We start from the raw sequence: 16,739 nt of genomic DNA on the forward strand, positions 1-16,739 counted from the left end.
CTATATCTAGTCTTGTCACATTAAGGACTAGTCAGTCACATTAAAAGCCTAATTTTTAACGGAAATGAGAAGACTTATGCTGCTCTGCCATCGCTTTTCCCTCTCATATCTTAGATTGCATTGGTACCTCAGTGGGGCAGCTGTTGAATGGAGGGGATATAGTTTTGGATTTAATTGTGCGACATGGTCTTTTGAATTTGGTTTAGTTTGTCTAAGCCAAGGTGGATAAGCAACAACAATAACAGTAATATATATTTTTTTATTTTTGGTAAGCATATTTATTTTTAATTAATTTACGTTAAAAAATTAAGCATTTTCCGAACTGGTTTTCATAAATTTAAACTAATAGAATTAAAATTAAAAAAATCTGAAAACAGACAAATGTGTAATTTTAATATACTTACTCATAACCATAAACCGCATAATTTTATTGTTTCACAATTTTGAGAAAAATCAATAGAAGAAATAGAAAATTATTGTGAGTTGGTTTTGTTAATCTAACAAAGCGAACTCTAACTGTTAGTATAACTGTCGAATGACGTTTTATCATCATAAGTTTGTTAGAAAGACTTCTCAAAATTAAAGCACGCTACTCGTGTTTCATAGCAAGATTATTTCATTCAACAAGCCTTTATTTTCATTTTATTCTCAAATAGGTTCTTCGTAAATATAAGAAGTTCAACCAAAAGTACTACATTGTAAAAAATTGCGGATCAAATTACAGTATAAAATGCCAGCAGTTTCGTCATACATAAACCATTTTACCGTAAAATATTATATATACCGCAATTTTGAAAGTAATATTTATTTAGAGCGATTCAGTAATTTTACGGTAATTATTACTCTAAAAATTACGGTATATTATATTCTCTGATCCGAAACATTTTCTGGTAAAAATAGATTTTACGGTAAAAAATAACAGCACGCTGAGTGATGGTATATTTTACCGTTATTTGATACGATATTTTTTACAGTGTAGTGCATTGCCAGCAATTTCATTATGTAATAATATTTGACATCTGATTCAATTCAATTTAATTAGAGAAAATTGATTATAATAACATGCGCTTCTAATTTTTATTTAAAATACACATGCTGTCCAATGAGTTAGGAACGTGGCTCTTGCCTTGTTTGCACAGTTTAAAGGATCTTAAAGTCTTTATAGACAATGCACGGTTATTCCCTATGCATAAAATATTAATCAAAATTATCTAATTCCTTGGTTAGTGCGTGCAAATGCTAAAGTGTATACTTTCAAATGTGAGTAATTCAACCATTTATGCGCAAACTATGTATGAAAAACCTATGAAGACCGATGAATGTTAAACAACTATCTGAAATAAGGGATAATACATATTTGTTTGTACTAAGTGCATATTTCTTTCTGTTGGTTTCCACTTTAACTTAAAAAAGGTAATGTGGCTTACTTCAGATCTGTTTATATTATATTATACAGTGTGGTAGGCAAAACTTCCTTGTTTTCGCAAAATAAATCAAAGCAATGAATCATTTGTGCTACTACTTCTTTCTATTTTATAAAAAAGCAGATTTAAATTGACTCATGGCACAAATGGGTTATGCTTTATTTCAACATTAATGACAGTTTGCAAGATTTTTTTTATTTCACAAATGGCAACTGAGACGATAGAAATGGGTCCACTTTGCGCATGCGCAATGATGGCCTCCTACCATAAGAGGAAGAGTTTGTAGATAACCAATCATACGCCTTGCTCTGAAATGATTATATTCACGTCATCAGAATCGACACGCCCTCTGTTGTACACTATCTCCCCCAGTGCACTATACTTTATTACTCCGTAGTTGGTTGTTATCACTAGCAGAGGTGAAAGTGAATTAAGTATTCTATAAAATGGCTGAAAGCGCACCACTAGATATGACGAAATTAGTGCGCCCGTTTTATTTAAATTCTTCTTGCCAAGAAGGTAATAGGTGCAATTTTAGACAGTCGCCTAGATTTCGCGAAAATATCGTCTGCCGTTTTTCTTTGAAAGGCATTTGCATGTTTGGTGATAATTGTTGGTATTCTCATCCAAAAGCTGAAGATGATGTTTATTATATATCTCAACCTTGCAGTGAAGAGCAGAATACTGGTCATTTACAGCAACAGACAGGGAATATGGATATTTTTCCCGCCGAAAGAAATTTTCAAAATTTCAACACTAGTTTAAATGGTGAGGCATCTCTTTGTCGTGAATCAGATTTACACGACTGGATAAATGCACCTGAATTCGTGCCGACAAGCAGCAAATATTTAGCCACTGCTTCGAATTCAAATGACGGTGTTGATAGTTCAGAGCCACAGAAGTTGGATATGGAATTCTGCCCGCATTTCTTTGATGGTGTTTGCCCATTCGACGATTGCCCATGCATCCACGGAGAGTTATGTGAACTGTGTCAAAGATATTGCTTGGATCCTTTTGATGAAAAGCAGCGAGGACTTCATATTGCAGTCTGTAGGCATGAGCGAGATACGGATATTCGACGCGATTTGTCATGTGGTATATGTTTGGATATCGTAATGGAAAAAGATCGAGTTGCAGAGCGTCGATTTGGTATTCTTGAGAATTGCAATCACGTGTTTTGTTTATTCTGCATCATTAAGTGGAGAAATGTGCAAAATTCTCATGAAGAAGATCTAATAGATTCTGCTGTTACTCGTGCTTGTCCCGAATGTAGAGTGCCGTCTAGATTTTACATACCCAGTAAGAAATGGGTTCATTCTGAAGGGGAAAAGGAGATGTTAATCGCCGACTATAGAAAGTCTTTGAGCACGAAACGTTGTAAATATTTCAAAAACGGTAAAGGAATTTGCCCCTTTGGTGAGGAATGTTTTCATCTTCACGCATCGCCTGTTATTCCATCAGTAGCTGCTCAGAAACGTCGCTTTAATAATCGAATGTTTAGGAACTCAAGAAGATGGTGAACAATTTCGAATCTACAATGTTCCATCGAGATGATGGTATATGAAAGTACTGACAACGCGTTTGTAGAAAGTGCACAATTTGTTTAGATTTAACTATGCAAGAGTTTTTTATTATGTTCTGCTGAAATTCTATTTTTAAATGCTAATTTTATTCATGTTTGTCATTTGACAATGGTAACTGCGATTTTTTTAAAATTATTTTAAGATTGCTTCCTTTATTTTAATCTTATTCGTCGATTCTACTACACATGTTTTGAACTTATGATTTTTTAAACATACTTTTTTTAAGTTAGTTTGAGTGCAAAACTTAAAGCGAGTCTTATTTAATAAATTATAATATTTAATTTTGGAAATAATCTATTTTAATGTTGACTTATTTCAGGTTAAATCTTAGATTCAAAAATTTTATTTTTTTTTTATTTTTCTATCAATATGTTTCTAAAAAAACTTTTAGTGTAATATAATTGTTGAGTAATAATTAAATCTCTGAGTATTTTATTATTATTATTATTATCACTCGTTTAAGAAAGTATAGCTGAAATTTGTTTTTCTAAATTAATAAATATGGTATATGGTGAGCATTTTTGAATCTACAACATGACCTGCGAATGAATATATATCAATATACAGACAGTACTTTTGTAAAAAGTGCAATATTTGTTTAGTTTTAACTGTGAAAGAATTTTTTTATTATGTTCAGCTAAAATTCTCTATTTGTGTGCTGATATAATTCCTGTTTATTGCATTTAATAACTATTACTGTAAGTTATTAACTGCTGTTTTTTCCCATTATGCCTTTTTTTAACCTTAATTCCTCGATTCCACAACACATGCTTTGAATTTATGTTTCTCTATGAATATGTTTTCGTGAATAAAATCTAGATAGAAATGCTATGGATGAATGCTAATTTTTAAATTATATTTGTAGCTGTATATATTTTGATCTAATCCGTAGATATTAATTTATAGTCATCTATATGTATACTTTTTTTAAGAGAATAAAGTGTAGCCATATTTGATGAATTTATGATTTTTTTTTTCTAAAACTAAAGTATGTTCCCGTTTTTTTTATTCTGCTTTAATGTCTTAATTTTTATTACCGTTCATTTATTTTGTTTCGTAAAGTCAAGTAATGGTGTTTAAGTTAGAATTTTATGAGATGTTACAGTAAGGTACTGCTTCTGATCTGTTAATTAAAAAGCAAAGACAATTTAACGATTTTTTTCGTACTTCTTTTGAATTTTGCTAGATTAAGCTTAGCATGCAAACATTAATAGCGAAATTTGTCTCCTATTTATCAGGGCAGTAGTTTCGTATTTTATCACCTCATAAAATGCATTTTTTTCATTTTGTTTAGATAATATTTTCTCACAATAATAATATGATACTTAATTTCAAGTAAATTTCAAGTATCATTTTAAAAAATATTTTAAGAAATATTTTTCAATTTTAATCGCTTTATTAACTGCATTTTCAAGGGAATTATGGACAATAAGTAATTAGTTAAGTTCAGAGGAAAAATTTTAAAAGTTGCGTTTCAGGGAGTTGCTTTCGGCCAAATTGCACCACCTGTACAGTGAGAAAAAAAAACATTGAATATCTTGGTTTAATGAGCGAATTTTCTCGTACTGAACACTATTCTATAAAAGTTTAAATGGTGCCAAGTAAGGTTAAGTTGCAAAATCAGTAAAAAAACATATTTTCTTTCAATAACCTTAAATGTTTTTCAACTGATTAAAAAAATTTTCCACCAAAATATGGATAGTAGGAATCTGGAAAATACGAAATGTATTTTCTAAAATAATGTTAATTTTCTAATAAATACCTCAATAGGGAAATTAACATTCAGAGGCAAAACTCTTATCGATGAGAATTGAACAATATTAATAGACAGTTATTGAACTCACTTATTTAAAGATTACAAGAGAAAATAATTTTAATAGCAAAAATTATTTTTTATTATAAGTATTAAACATAATTAATAACTGTTCCTGAATTGAGGTTTAATAATGGACAGAAAAATACAGCATTTTTATCAACGTAATCATAAGTGACAAAATTTGATGGTATAGTTTCCTTATTTCTATAAACATTTTGTTCACGTTTTGTTACTTTATATTATGTTAGTTAGAATGATGAGAAAATTTTTCTCTATTTTAATTCAAAATGGGTAATTATAAAAAAAAATGTGAAAAATAAATATTTGTCTTTTTTGTATGGATATATTTTCTGATAAACAAATTAGATATGTGCAAAAAGTTAGTGATTTTCTATGAAAAGTCAAATGTTAAAAATTAATAACTGATAACAATAAGGAACAAGAACTTTGGACTGCTCTTCTGACAAAACTATGAAGACCATGCCTTCCAGATTGCGGTAACCATCCATGTTTAGGTGGTCAATAATCCCACTTCATTAAAAAAGAGCTTTAAGTATTCAAAAAAACCTACGTGTTTGTATTTGATTACTTAACTTATTTACATGCAAATAGCAATTAATTTACACCTTCAAACTGTTGGATAAAATGATAACCAATATTAATGGTAAAGAAAGTGATGGTATAATTTATCTCATGATAAAAATGAAAAAAAGAAGATATAATTTTGGTATAAAATGGTATAATTTGGTATAAAATGGTAAAATTTTTTATATAATGGAAAATAACAGCAATAGTTTTTAGGTAGATTAGAATAGCATAATGCATATTAAGATGTACAGTGAACAAAATAAAAAACGGATCTCCCTGAATAACTTTTTATGTAATGATGGGTTTTTCATGTTGTAGGACTCAATTTTAAAGGTTCGAGATGGTGAATAATTAATTAACAAATTTGAAGTCATATCCTCGAACCTTTAATATTGAGTCCTAAAATGTGAAGATTCGATCATTATTCGAAATTACTCTGGATGATCCGCTTTTTTTTTTTTTAACTTGCGCACTATATATTGTTATAACAGCCCACCCCTTTCCTTAGAGATATTCGAAAATTTGCATAATATTAAACATACATTAAATGCGCAGAATAAACTAAATGTCCAAAGTGTGTATATATATATATATATATATATATATATATATATATATATATATATATATATATATATATATATATATATATATATATATATATATATATATATATATATATATATATATATATATATATATATATATATATAGAAATAAAGAGAAAAGGGAAGAAAATTGATAAGTTTTACTTACTGCGCATAAGCTGCAAGTGTATAGAACTCATAAAAAAGTTAAAAATATAGAGGTTAATGAATATATAACATGACATGGTTAAGGGAAAGCAAGATTAATGAGAAGTGAAGAAGAAAAAATGTAAAAATAAATATTTTTAAAAAATATTTAAGGAAAAATTAAAAAGCTGGAAAGCAAAATAATGAAAAGATATTATCTCATCTCTTCATCAGATCACATCATGATATATAAATATGTATATATATATATATATCATGATATTTTTTTTTTTTAATTTTTTTAGAAATAGTGAAATAAAAATTGCAACGTAAGCCGAAATTTCTGAAACTTAATCAACACTTAAATCCACATCAGTGATTATCAGATTGTTTATGTTTAAAATCAAGAACGTTTTGTATCAAATTTATTAAATAAGAAATGAAGTGTCAAAGCTGAGCTTAGTTCATTCTTTAGAGCGATTCTTGATGTTTCGTTATTATATGTAAGAACAAGTGGGCTGCTGGCTAACGCTCGCCAACCCCCGAAAATTGCTACGCAATCTTATATGGTCTGCTTCACAAACCAAGCTCGCTACTAACTTAGGTACATTGCAATTGCACAAAATTCTAAGAATTCAAAACAATCATTCAAATCCATAAAAAAACTTTTTTTTTAAGACAAATTACATCTTTTTAATAAATAATAAATCATTAAAATAAATTTGAATTCAAATAAATAACATGTAATTCGTTAAACCTATTAGAAATGTGCTATAGTATATCTCGTGATATAAATCAAAAATCGTCATATAAATTCGTAACATATAAATTCGGGAAAAAAAGCGCTTTCGGCAAAATACTAAAATAGAGATCTATCGACAAGGACTACTCACTTCTGCCTAGCTTAATAGTATAAGGTTGCCGCAGCTGATGCTCGCTGGTTATTTCAGTTTCCGTTTTTAATAGCGCTATATGTTGAGCTCCCTCAGCCAGATTTGGCATGTGACATTCTAACGGCAATCGTTGGTTGATTTTCTAGCGCTGCAATTCGGGGAGCTGTAATGAGGCTTTTTTTTGTCGCCGTGTAAGAGAAATAGTAACGTAAGCAAAACAAATCAAACGTTGCCACCGGCTGAAAAGAAATACAGCCAAAATTTGGGAACCACGTAAGAGAATTATATATATTAGATAACTGTCGCTTATTTATGATTCGATCAAATCTGGAATTCCATTCGGCAAAATGAGAATTTCGCCCCTTCTAAAAACATAAGTTCGCAGTGCCCCTGTGTACGCTTTCCCTTTTTTCAAGGAACCGCGAGGGATTTGAGGGGAAGAATTGAATTTTTTATATAAAGGCAATATATATTTTCTTCATTTGATATATTACAGGTTTGTTCCTTAAAAAAAGTACTTCTGATTTCAGAACTCTCCGACGAACTTCTCCACTAAAAATAATATTAGTTACTCTACACTGTTCTTTTCCCTTGAATTTTCTATTTTTAGAAGTCTCAGGCATACACCAGTTGGAGACAAATTTATAATGAACAATCCCCCTCCCTTTTTTTTTTTATTGACTACTAAATTTCTTAGTTTCTTCAAGTCACGATCTACAGTGTAGATCCCATCTATGTTTACAGAAAATAAATAATTGTTAAAATAGCAAATAAAAACTTAATTAGCAGTTGGAAATAGCTATAAATGAAGTGATGCTAAAAGGGGAGGAATTGGTACTTAATTTCTTAGAAGAAATAAAATATCATCAAACATCCTATCATGTCCTTAATTAATATTCGCTGTCGAGAAGGGCATAAAAAGTTGAATGTTGAATTAACTGAACAAATTCGAAAAAATCTGCTTTAGAATAACAAACTAAATCATGTAAATTTTATAAATATTTCTAAATTATTCTTCATGCTAGTTCTTCATGTAATAATTCTTCATAAGCCAATTTTTTATTCAAAACCATTTTGAACATTGGTGTAAATTAAATTCTAGATCAAAGATTGGTTCCTTAAAGTAGTGACTACATTTTGATAGTAGTTTGTAGTCACTACATTTAAAAAGCAGTAGTTCTGTTTGTAGGTAACTACATTTGCAACCTAGTTGTAGTTGTAGTAAATTAAAAACTAATGTAGTTTTTCTTACCACTAATAGCACCTGACTGATTCCACTTATCTCTTTCATTCGACAGATTTGAGACTGAAATAATCCAAACTACACCAAAGGATTTCGAATACTTTTTAGAAATACCTATTAATCTTGACATAAAATTGCGAATCATCAGTTTTCTTACCTACCGGTTTGAAAATAAATTTTTCATTCATGTTGAGAGAATAAAAATTTCAGAGGCAATTACATTTAAGTTTTCTTTAAAAAGCATATATCATATTAAGAATGTTCACGTAAACAACACTCGATTGTATTTCGAATTTCGATTAAGCCAAATTTCAAAAAAAGGTTTAAATAAAAATTTAAAAAAATAAAATTTTCAGTTCAGAAATTTGAAAAAAAAATTTCCTCTTGTGGTTAATGCATCTTCATTCCCCTCCTTAGAAGATAATAGTTAAAGAGGTAGGCTTTCAAAAGCATGACTACTAATCAATTTCGGCACAATTTACTTTCTGCGATCATTTATTTCCTTCAATAATTAAAATTCTTTGATTTCCCTGATTCTTTTATTTATTTTGAAGAATATGCTCTTTGTTTACGAAAAAAATTTCAACAATGGAGCTTGATGGCAATTATCACTGATTATGATGTTATTGTAGATATTATCAATATCAATCTCTCCTCATAAGCGTCATCTTTTCTACCTTGTAGGGAAGAATTAAGCAACAGAGCTTTCTTGGTTTTATTTGAGCTAAATTAAAATTTTCCAGCAGATAAAAAATTTAAAGTGCTTTAAAAACTAATAAATCCATATTATTCCTGTTGAATTGTTTTTTATTTGACTTGATTTAGCAGAAATTTTAATTCTTAGATTATTTTTAATTTTTTTAAAAATTATTATGCTGAATTATGGGCAAACTTTCCCAGATTTATCTCATTGAGATGTCCAAATTGTCAGTATCAGATCATTTTCTTTATCAGTCTGTTAAATAAAAGTTTATTTTGATAAGTCGTTGAAAATTCTGAAAAGTACAAGTTAAAAAAAGTTTGGCAATGTGACCTTTAATTCAGCATCCTCAAAAATGTTTTTAAAAAAAATTTAAAAAGAAGAAATTCCCGATATAATATGAAAGCTCACTTTAGCCTCTTGCTTTCTGTTCTAAAGAAAATCCCATAAATTCTTGGAAACATTTTAGCTGTTATATACATTTTTATAATATTACTCCATCTAATAAATAGGCATCAGTAATTGTCTGTGTAAATAACTTGAAAATGGAAAATATGAATGAACTTATTCACTTCACCTGCTTTTTCATGCAGCTGCTTTTAGTAGCACTCATGAGGAACAAAAATACTCAAATAGTTTCTTGAAGCAGACGATTATTAAATCAATAATTTAAATTCTTTTTCTCTTTTTAAAAGTGTGACCTTTTCCTATTATCTTTGATGAACACATTAGAATAAACCTAACTAAGTGGGAAATGGGCAAGTGGATTGGGCAATCTTAATTTTTACACAGCTATTTGAAAAAAAAGTTGTTTTTTAATTCTGCAATCAATTGCGGAAAAATTCGTATGTTCGCAAAATATTGGGTGGAGTATGCCCCTTTGTGCCCCCTCGATGCTACGCCTAAAAACAAACGCACAGCACAGTTTTTTTTTTTTTTAATGATCCTCGTTTTAACTTTTATGGTCACAGTGTACCAAAAAAAAAAATTACTAGTAAGAATAACTATTTATTAAATATAGCAGACTCGTTAAAATTTTAATCATTCTATATATTTGTAGTAAAAGAATTACTTATTATATTACAGCCCAGTAATAAATTAGTTTAATCATTGAGATTTCAGAAAAATTAAATTTGTTTTTACTGATATTCTTAACTTTAGAATTTGAATCGCCAAGAGGAGGACCAGAAGCCATTAATAGTTTAAACCTTTGCCTCAAAAAATCGGAAAACCTTTCGAAAATATAAACAGAGAAGTGGGGCTATCCATTTTCGTGAGTCATTTATTCCTTGCATCTGACTCGTAAAAACCGATGACTAATCACGGCTTAATGGTTGGTCAAAGTTTGAAGTTAGTAAACATTTTCACTTTGTTTTAACTTAAATATAAGTTTGTAATCTTTAACATAAAAACATGAATAGTTTTTTTTTTTTTTTAACACGCGCAAAGTTTATTATTTTCATTATTATTATTCGCAATTTTAATATAATATGCTGTCATAATTCAGCGGTAACGGGTTAAAAAAAATGAAAATAAAAAAATAAAAAACTTCTTTGAGCAGCATGTTGCATCAAATCAGTAAGTTTATGTGAGTAAGAATATTCATGACATCTCCCACAATAATTATAAATCTTAAAAAGTCACCCCGAAATATTGTAGACAAATGAAAAAGAAAAGAACTTTCATCGATTTAAAATTTTTTCAGATATTTAGCAGAAAAAAAGACACTTTTTTCAGGCTTGAAATTTCGAAAGCTACTGAAGATGTAGATTTTAGTTTCATTTCCTTACCTGAAAGGCCTAAGATAATGTAATGTGCTGATTATAGTTGGTTACTTATTTAATTTTTGTAAGTAAAAGAGAAAAAACGGAAAATTGTAATTTCTTTCTTCTGTTAGTCTTTTCATTATTAATATTGTGGTAAAATAGGAATGTATTTAGAAATTAATCCCTAATTATTACAGGAAACAACAATACAAATTGTAGCAAGAATAACAACCAATCAACAGTGAATAAAAATAGTTAATTTTGACAATTAGGGCTACACCTGCTGTGTCATATTTTTTCTGTTACAACGATCATAGTTTTATAATTTTTATTATTATTATTCTCAATTTTAATATAATATGCTGTCATAATTCAACAGTACAGCATAAAAAAATGAAGAAAAAGAACTTCTTTGTGCATGACTACATAGAATTAGTAATTTTATGTGAGTAACAATATTTATGACATCATTATCACGAGCGACGGTGAGTATTTGTCTCCCATAATAATTATAAATCTTGAGAAGTCACCTCTAAATATTTTAGACAAATGAAGAAAAAAAATTTCATCGATTTAAAAAATTTTCAAACATTTAGCAGAAAAAACACTTTTTTTTTCAGGCGTGAAATTTCGAAAGCTGTATTATTTTTGTATTTTAATATCATTTCCGTCAAAAATTGAATACCTGAGGTGCCTATAAAAATGTTATCAGTTGGTATAGTCGATTGCTTATTTTATTTTGCCAAACAAAAGAAAAAAAAAACTGAAAGCTGTAATTTACTTGTTTTATTTGTCTTATCATTATTACTAGTGTGGCAAAATATGGATTAATATGGAATTTAATCCTTAATTATAACCGTCCATTGCACTACAAAAAAAGTATGAAGAACAACGAACAATCTACAGATGATTAAAATAATAATTTATGGCTACCCCTTCTGAAATAATTTCAGAACATTAATTCATTTAAACATTAATAATAAATTTGATGCTTAATTATTAAATTCTGACACAATATTTTTACAATGCTTCCCTGGAAACTTCTTCTAAAACAGAATTTGAAGGATCCACTGATTGGCTAAACTTTAAACCGATGATAAATATGAACTCACTTATGCCATAATTTTGTTCTTTGGTGTTTCTTGTATAAACTAATATATCATATTTATAAAAAAAATAAATAAAAGAAAATTATTACAAACCACACTAGTATTGAATTCAAAAAAATAAATGTACAGAGCATAGAGAAGCAACAAAAAAAAAAAAAACACTTTGATTTTTGATATATTGATCTGTTTTTTTTTTCATACTATGAACCTTAAATATGCTAATTAATTAGTGAAGACGATATTTTAAGTTACGAAATTTGACACAAAACCGTACTTTCTCTCTATGAACAAATTTATTTTTTTCTCGATAGATTTGGATTTTTTGACCTCAAAATATAGGGGGTTGCAGCAATTTTGAGAAATATCAGAAGAGCTGTTCTAAGTTTGGAACTCATCAATTTTACTTTTTACTTATTTTGCTATGACTCTCGAAATTAAGCGAATTTAAAACTTTTTGTCTCAGTAAAAAAATAGATAAAATTCTATAATCCAAATAATACTTTATCCAAGGATAATTTCTTTAAAAAAAATATTTTTTAATAATTACTTTCGATTTTTTTTTATTATTTTATTAAATAATATATCAGAAAACAAGTTTATATTGTAAGGCATTCAAATTTTTACATAATTTAACAAAATTTAAATTTACGAAACAAATTACAAAATTTAAACTAAATCTCTCGAATAGTATCTGAGAAATTGAATTTCAATGAAAGTTGCACAAACATTTCCAATTCGATTTTTCCGGAAACTACTCGACCCATACCGCTCCAATTTGTATTTTGCAACATAAATCTCATTTTGACAGGTTTTTTTTTTCACATTCTAAAATGATGTAAAAATAATGTAAATTTTTCAATCCAAATTTTTCGACTTTTATTAAATAAAATAATTAAAAATTTTTCTTTGCTAAGATTTATCCTAGGAAAATGGAATTTTACTATTATACGTAAAAAACAATTCCATTCGTTTAAAAAGTTTACGAGATATATGACCAAACTATCGGGACCATATTTCTTAGATAGCGGCTGCCTCCTATATTTTGGGTGAATCCATCTGATACCTTCCATTATCCCAGAGCAAATTCCATTTATTAAAAAAAGCATGTTTATTGAAAGAAAGTACGTCTTTCTGCTATTTTGTGTCTGATCTCATGACTTAAAACATCCTCTGTACAAATTAAAAATTAATTAGCTTACTCAATGTCATCCCCTCCTTTTGTATATATATACCCACTTAAATTAATAAAAATTTGAATATGTTAATAATGAATAGTTCTAAATTTACTTCAGAGATGTCGCCACTACTTCTCTTTCAAAAAGGTGTTTTTTTAAAAACATAAAATGCACGTAGGACATGTTATATTCTGAAAGAACAAAAAGTACATTTTTGAAATAAATTAGAAATTATAATTTAAAACTTTGAAACTGATTGTTAGAAATATGGCATTCTGAATCTATTAATTCCACTGATAACTTATTAAGGGACAGTCTTTATTAGTCCAATTTATATTCACTTTCTTTTAATCGGTGCTTCTCTTTATTATTGATAGATGGCAGCACAACCATCATAATGGATAATATAATTTGTACAGTCACGTATAGAACAAGAAAACTAGAAAATGAAAATAAAGTTTCCAAGAAATAATTTTAGAAAGTTATACATAATACCTAATTTGTAATTGAAAAGAAAATTTTTCGTATAAAAATATAAGAAAAATGAGTATTTTGTGAAATAATACTATCATTTCAAAGTTACTCATTAATTCAAAAACTGCAATTTAAAAAAAAAAAAATAGTTATTACTCTGCTTATTAAATTTAGTTACCTAGTTGTAGACATTTAGTTATTGATATTAATTTGCTGATATTTAGATATTGATATTCAGTTATTTATTTACACGGTAAGAATCTATCTACAGCCTAAAATCCTGAATTATAATCAATTAAATTGAATTATAATCAATGAGAAATCAATTGTAATAAAAGTTAAAAGAACTAAATAAAAAAAATTCATAAAGAAAGATATTTAAAAAATTTACTTTAACTTGGTACTACTTGATTTTCAAGACGACCCAAATCATGTAAAAACACAAGTCAAAAGTAGCCAAACTGAGAGTAACCATACATACCTTTATTTTCGGTTCCATTTAAGCTTCATATTCAAACCGTGTGATTTGGTAATTTATTATTTTTTTCTCCCATTTAAACAATGGGAAAAAAATTATGTCGATTTTTAATTTATCGAAAAGTAAGGAAGATGCCGTTTTGTTTTTCCAGGATAAAGAGGTACTTCCTTTTTATCGAGTATGCGTACATGTACAAGAAATAAAACTCTATCTAAGGGAAAGTTTGTAGAGGTGCAATATTGTCAACAAAAAAAAGAGCCTCTTTTATGTTAGGAACAAAAAGGCAAGAGGCACGGCTCGTCATCTTCTAGAGCAGTGATCCTCAACCTTTTTTTCTTTATTTTTTGCGGCACACTTTTAACGATTTTGAAATTTGACCGCACACAATGAAAAAAATTAGATTAATTTTTGTTTAATTACCTATTTTACACTGTGTTAAATAATTTGTGATAATAATTTTGAATGTGAAATAAAATGATATGTACTACAAAAGCACATTTATTAAGGGATTAATTATTTCTTTCGACCAATTTTTTATTAGTTAGTAACAGTTATTTATTTTTTTCCTAGTTATTAATTGTTAGCTTGTTTTCTATAGTTATTAACAATTATTTTTTTGTGATTTCTTGTTAACTAGTTTTTTTGAAAATTATTAATTGCTAGCTTAATTTTTTTTAGTTATCCTTTGTTAATTTCCTTATTAATTGCATAGCTTACTTTAATGATTAGCTCTTACAGCATTTTTTAAAATTGTGAGTCATATACAATTTAAACACTTACATCTTTTTTAAGATTGTCAGAGACAATACAATCGCCGACTTATAAAAAGAATATATATATATATATATATATATATATATATATATATATATATATATATATATATATATATATATATATATATATATATATATATATATATATATATATATATATATATATATATATTGTATCATTTCTAATATTTGGCTGCACATTTTAAGAATTTGGTGGCACAGTGGTTGAGAAACACTGTTTTAGAGTCTTATCTTGCGGAATTCATGTGACAAAATTCATATGGTAAAGACAAGCCTTTTGATTTAAAATTGAAAGCAATCGGTAATTATTTTTGAAAACTTCAATAGTTTTGTATCCAACCAATAACCGATTTTTCATTCATTATTTATGATATTTTTATGAAATTTTATGAGGCAATTAATTATGAAATAATACTATTTGTATGAAATTTTATGAATTATGTAAAATGCCTATAAGAAAGAAATAGCACATTTAAAAATAGTTTTTTTTTCCTTTTTTTTTAACCAATAAGAATTGAATGAACTACTAAAATGATGCGTATTCACAAACGATTACATCAGTACTTCTCATAGAACTTTAAAATTCAAAATAAAAACCTATTTCAAGAATAAAGAATTATTTTCTCCTATAACTGATTAGGTTAATAAGAGTTTTTTTTTTTTAGAAACGATAACTCAGCTTATTTTATTCAGTTTAATTTATGCATATGTGAATAACTAGGCGACTAAAAGTCGCTGTAGACTTGAAAATTCAGCTGCCTACCATAAAAATGAATTTTAGGACAGTTAATGATGGAACAATGCCTAGCATATACACGCTTTTTCATGAACTTCTTTTAAACAATCAGATTTCAGTCAAAATTAGTTGGATCGTTTAGGGTTCTGTAACTAAAAAAATTGGGAACCGATGGTTTAACATAATTATTAAATTTTACTTCATATAATGACACAGTATCAAAAGAATCAATTAGGTATTATGCAATAGCGCTTTTTACTTAAATTATTCATTAAATATTATTTGTAACAGATAACTGTTAATTTTTATTAACGAAGTAACCCTGTCAAGGAAAGGAGACAGTTCACATTATTGTTGCGATAAAGTATTGATTAATAAAAACCTGGGTTCCAAACGCTTAGTTTAAAATATTTGTTTAAAATATCTTTTAAAAAAAACGTTCAATGAAAAAAATCATTTTCAAAATTTAAAAAAAAATTTTTTTTTTTTTTCTGTATTAATTTTCCTGTCCAAAACGTAATACAGAAAAAAAAAACACTCACACACACATTTAGTAAAACAAAATTTTATATTTTCATAATTTCATATCATAGCAAAAATTTTCAAATACTGAAATTAATTTACTACTTTTCCTGTATGAAATGTATAAAAACTAAAAATATTTAATATTGAAATTTATTTATAAGCAGAAATTAGAGATGAAATACTCTTAAAAATCATTTCTTATTTAAAATGAATATTTAATTGCATTTTCATAGAAACCAATGGTTAAGTATATTGCTGTACGAAATATCAAATGTTGAAAACTTTCCTTCTTAATTTTAAAAAAAAAATTATATTTTTATTTTTCTTATATAATTCATTTATATATTTTTTTAATTATATTTTTCTTTATTATCTTTTTTATTTATTTATTTATTTGGTAAAAAACAGCGTGGAGTTCGAAGTTGAAAAATTTTTAGTATTATAATTCTAAAAGTATTGGAATAAAACGTTATTAGTTATCATGACATGTGCTTTTAAGAGGTGATCAAATAATTTTATTCTTTGTTAAAATTTTCGACAAGCAAAAAACTTTAATGTTCAGTCCAGATAAAACTCGCTGTACTTCTATCCGTGAGGGAATTGGTTAATTCGGAAACATTTTCAATATTTAGGGCGTTCAGGAAATTTTCGTTTTCTAGAATACCCGCAACTAAAAAATGGTAAAATTTACCGTGTAT

General features: G+C 27.4%; 1 protein-coding gene across 1 annotated transcript; it reads left to right on the top strand.

Annotated features, from left to right (window-relative positions):
• The first annotated feature begins 1,870 nt into the window (after positions 1-1,870).
• Positions 1,871-2,944, top strand: LOC147807741 (putative E3 ubiquitin-protein ligase makorin-1). The gene has a single exon (XM_087166789.1). The coding sequence runs from the start codon at positions 1,871-1,873 to the stop codon at positions 2,942-2,944; it is 1,074 nt and encodes a 357-aa protein (XP_087022915.1).
• The last annotated feature ends 13,795 nt before the right edge of the window (positions 2,945-16,739 follow it).

Source organism: Parasteatoda tepidariorum, chromosome 6 (assembly GCF_982258835.1).
Source record: "Parasteatoda tepidariorum strain Cologne lab strain chromosome 6, Ptep-v5.0, whole genome shotgun sequence".
Taxonomy (NCBI): Eukaryota; Metazoa; Arthropoda; class Arachnida; order Araneae; family Theridiidae; genus Parasteatoda; species Parasteatoda tepidariorum.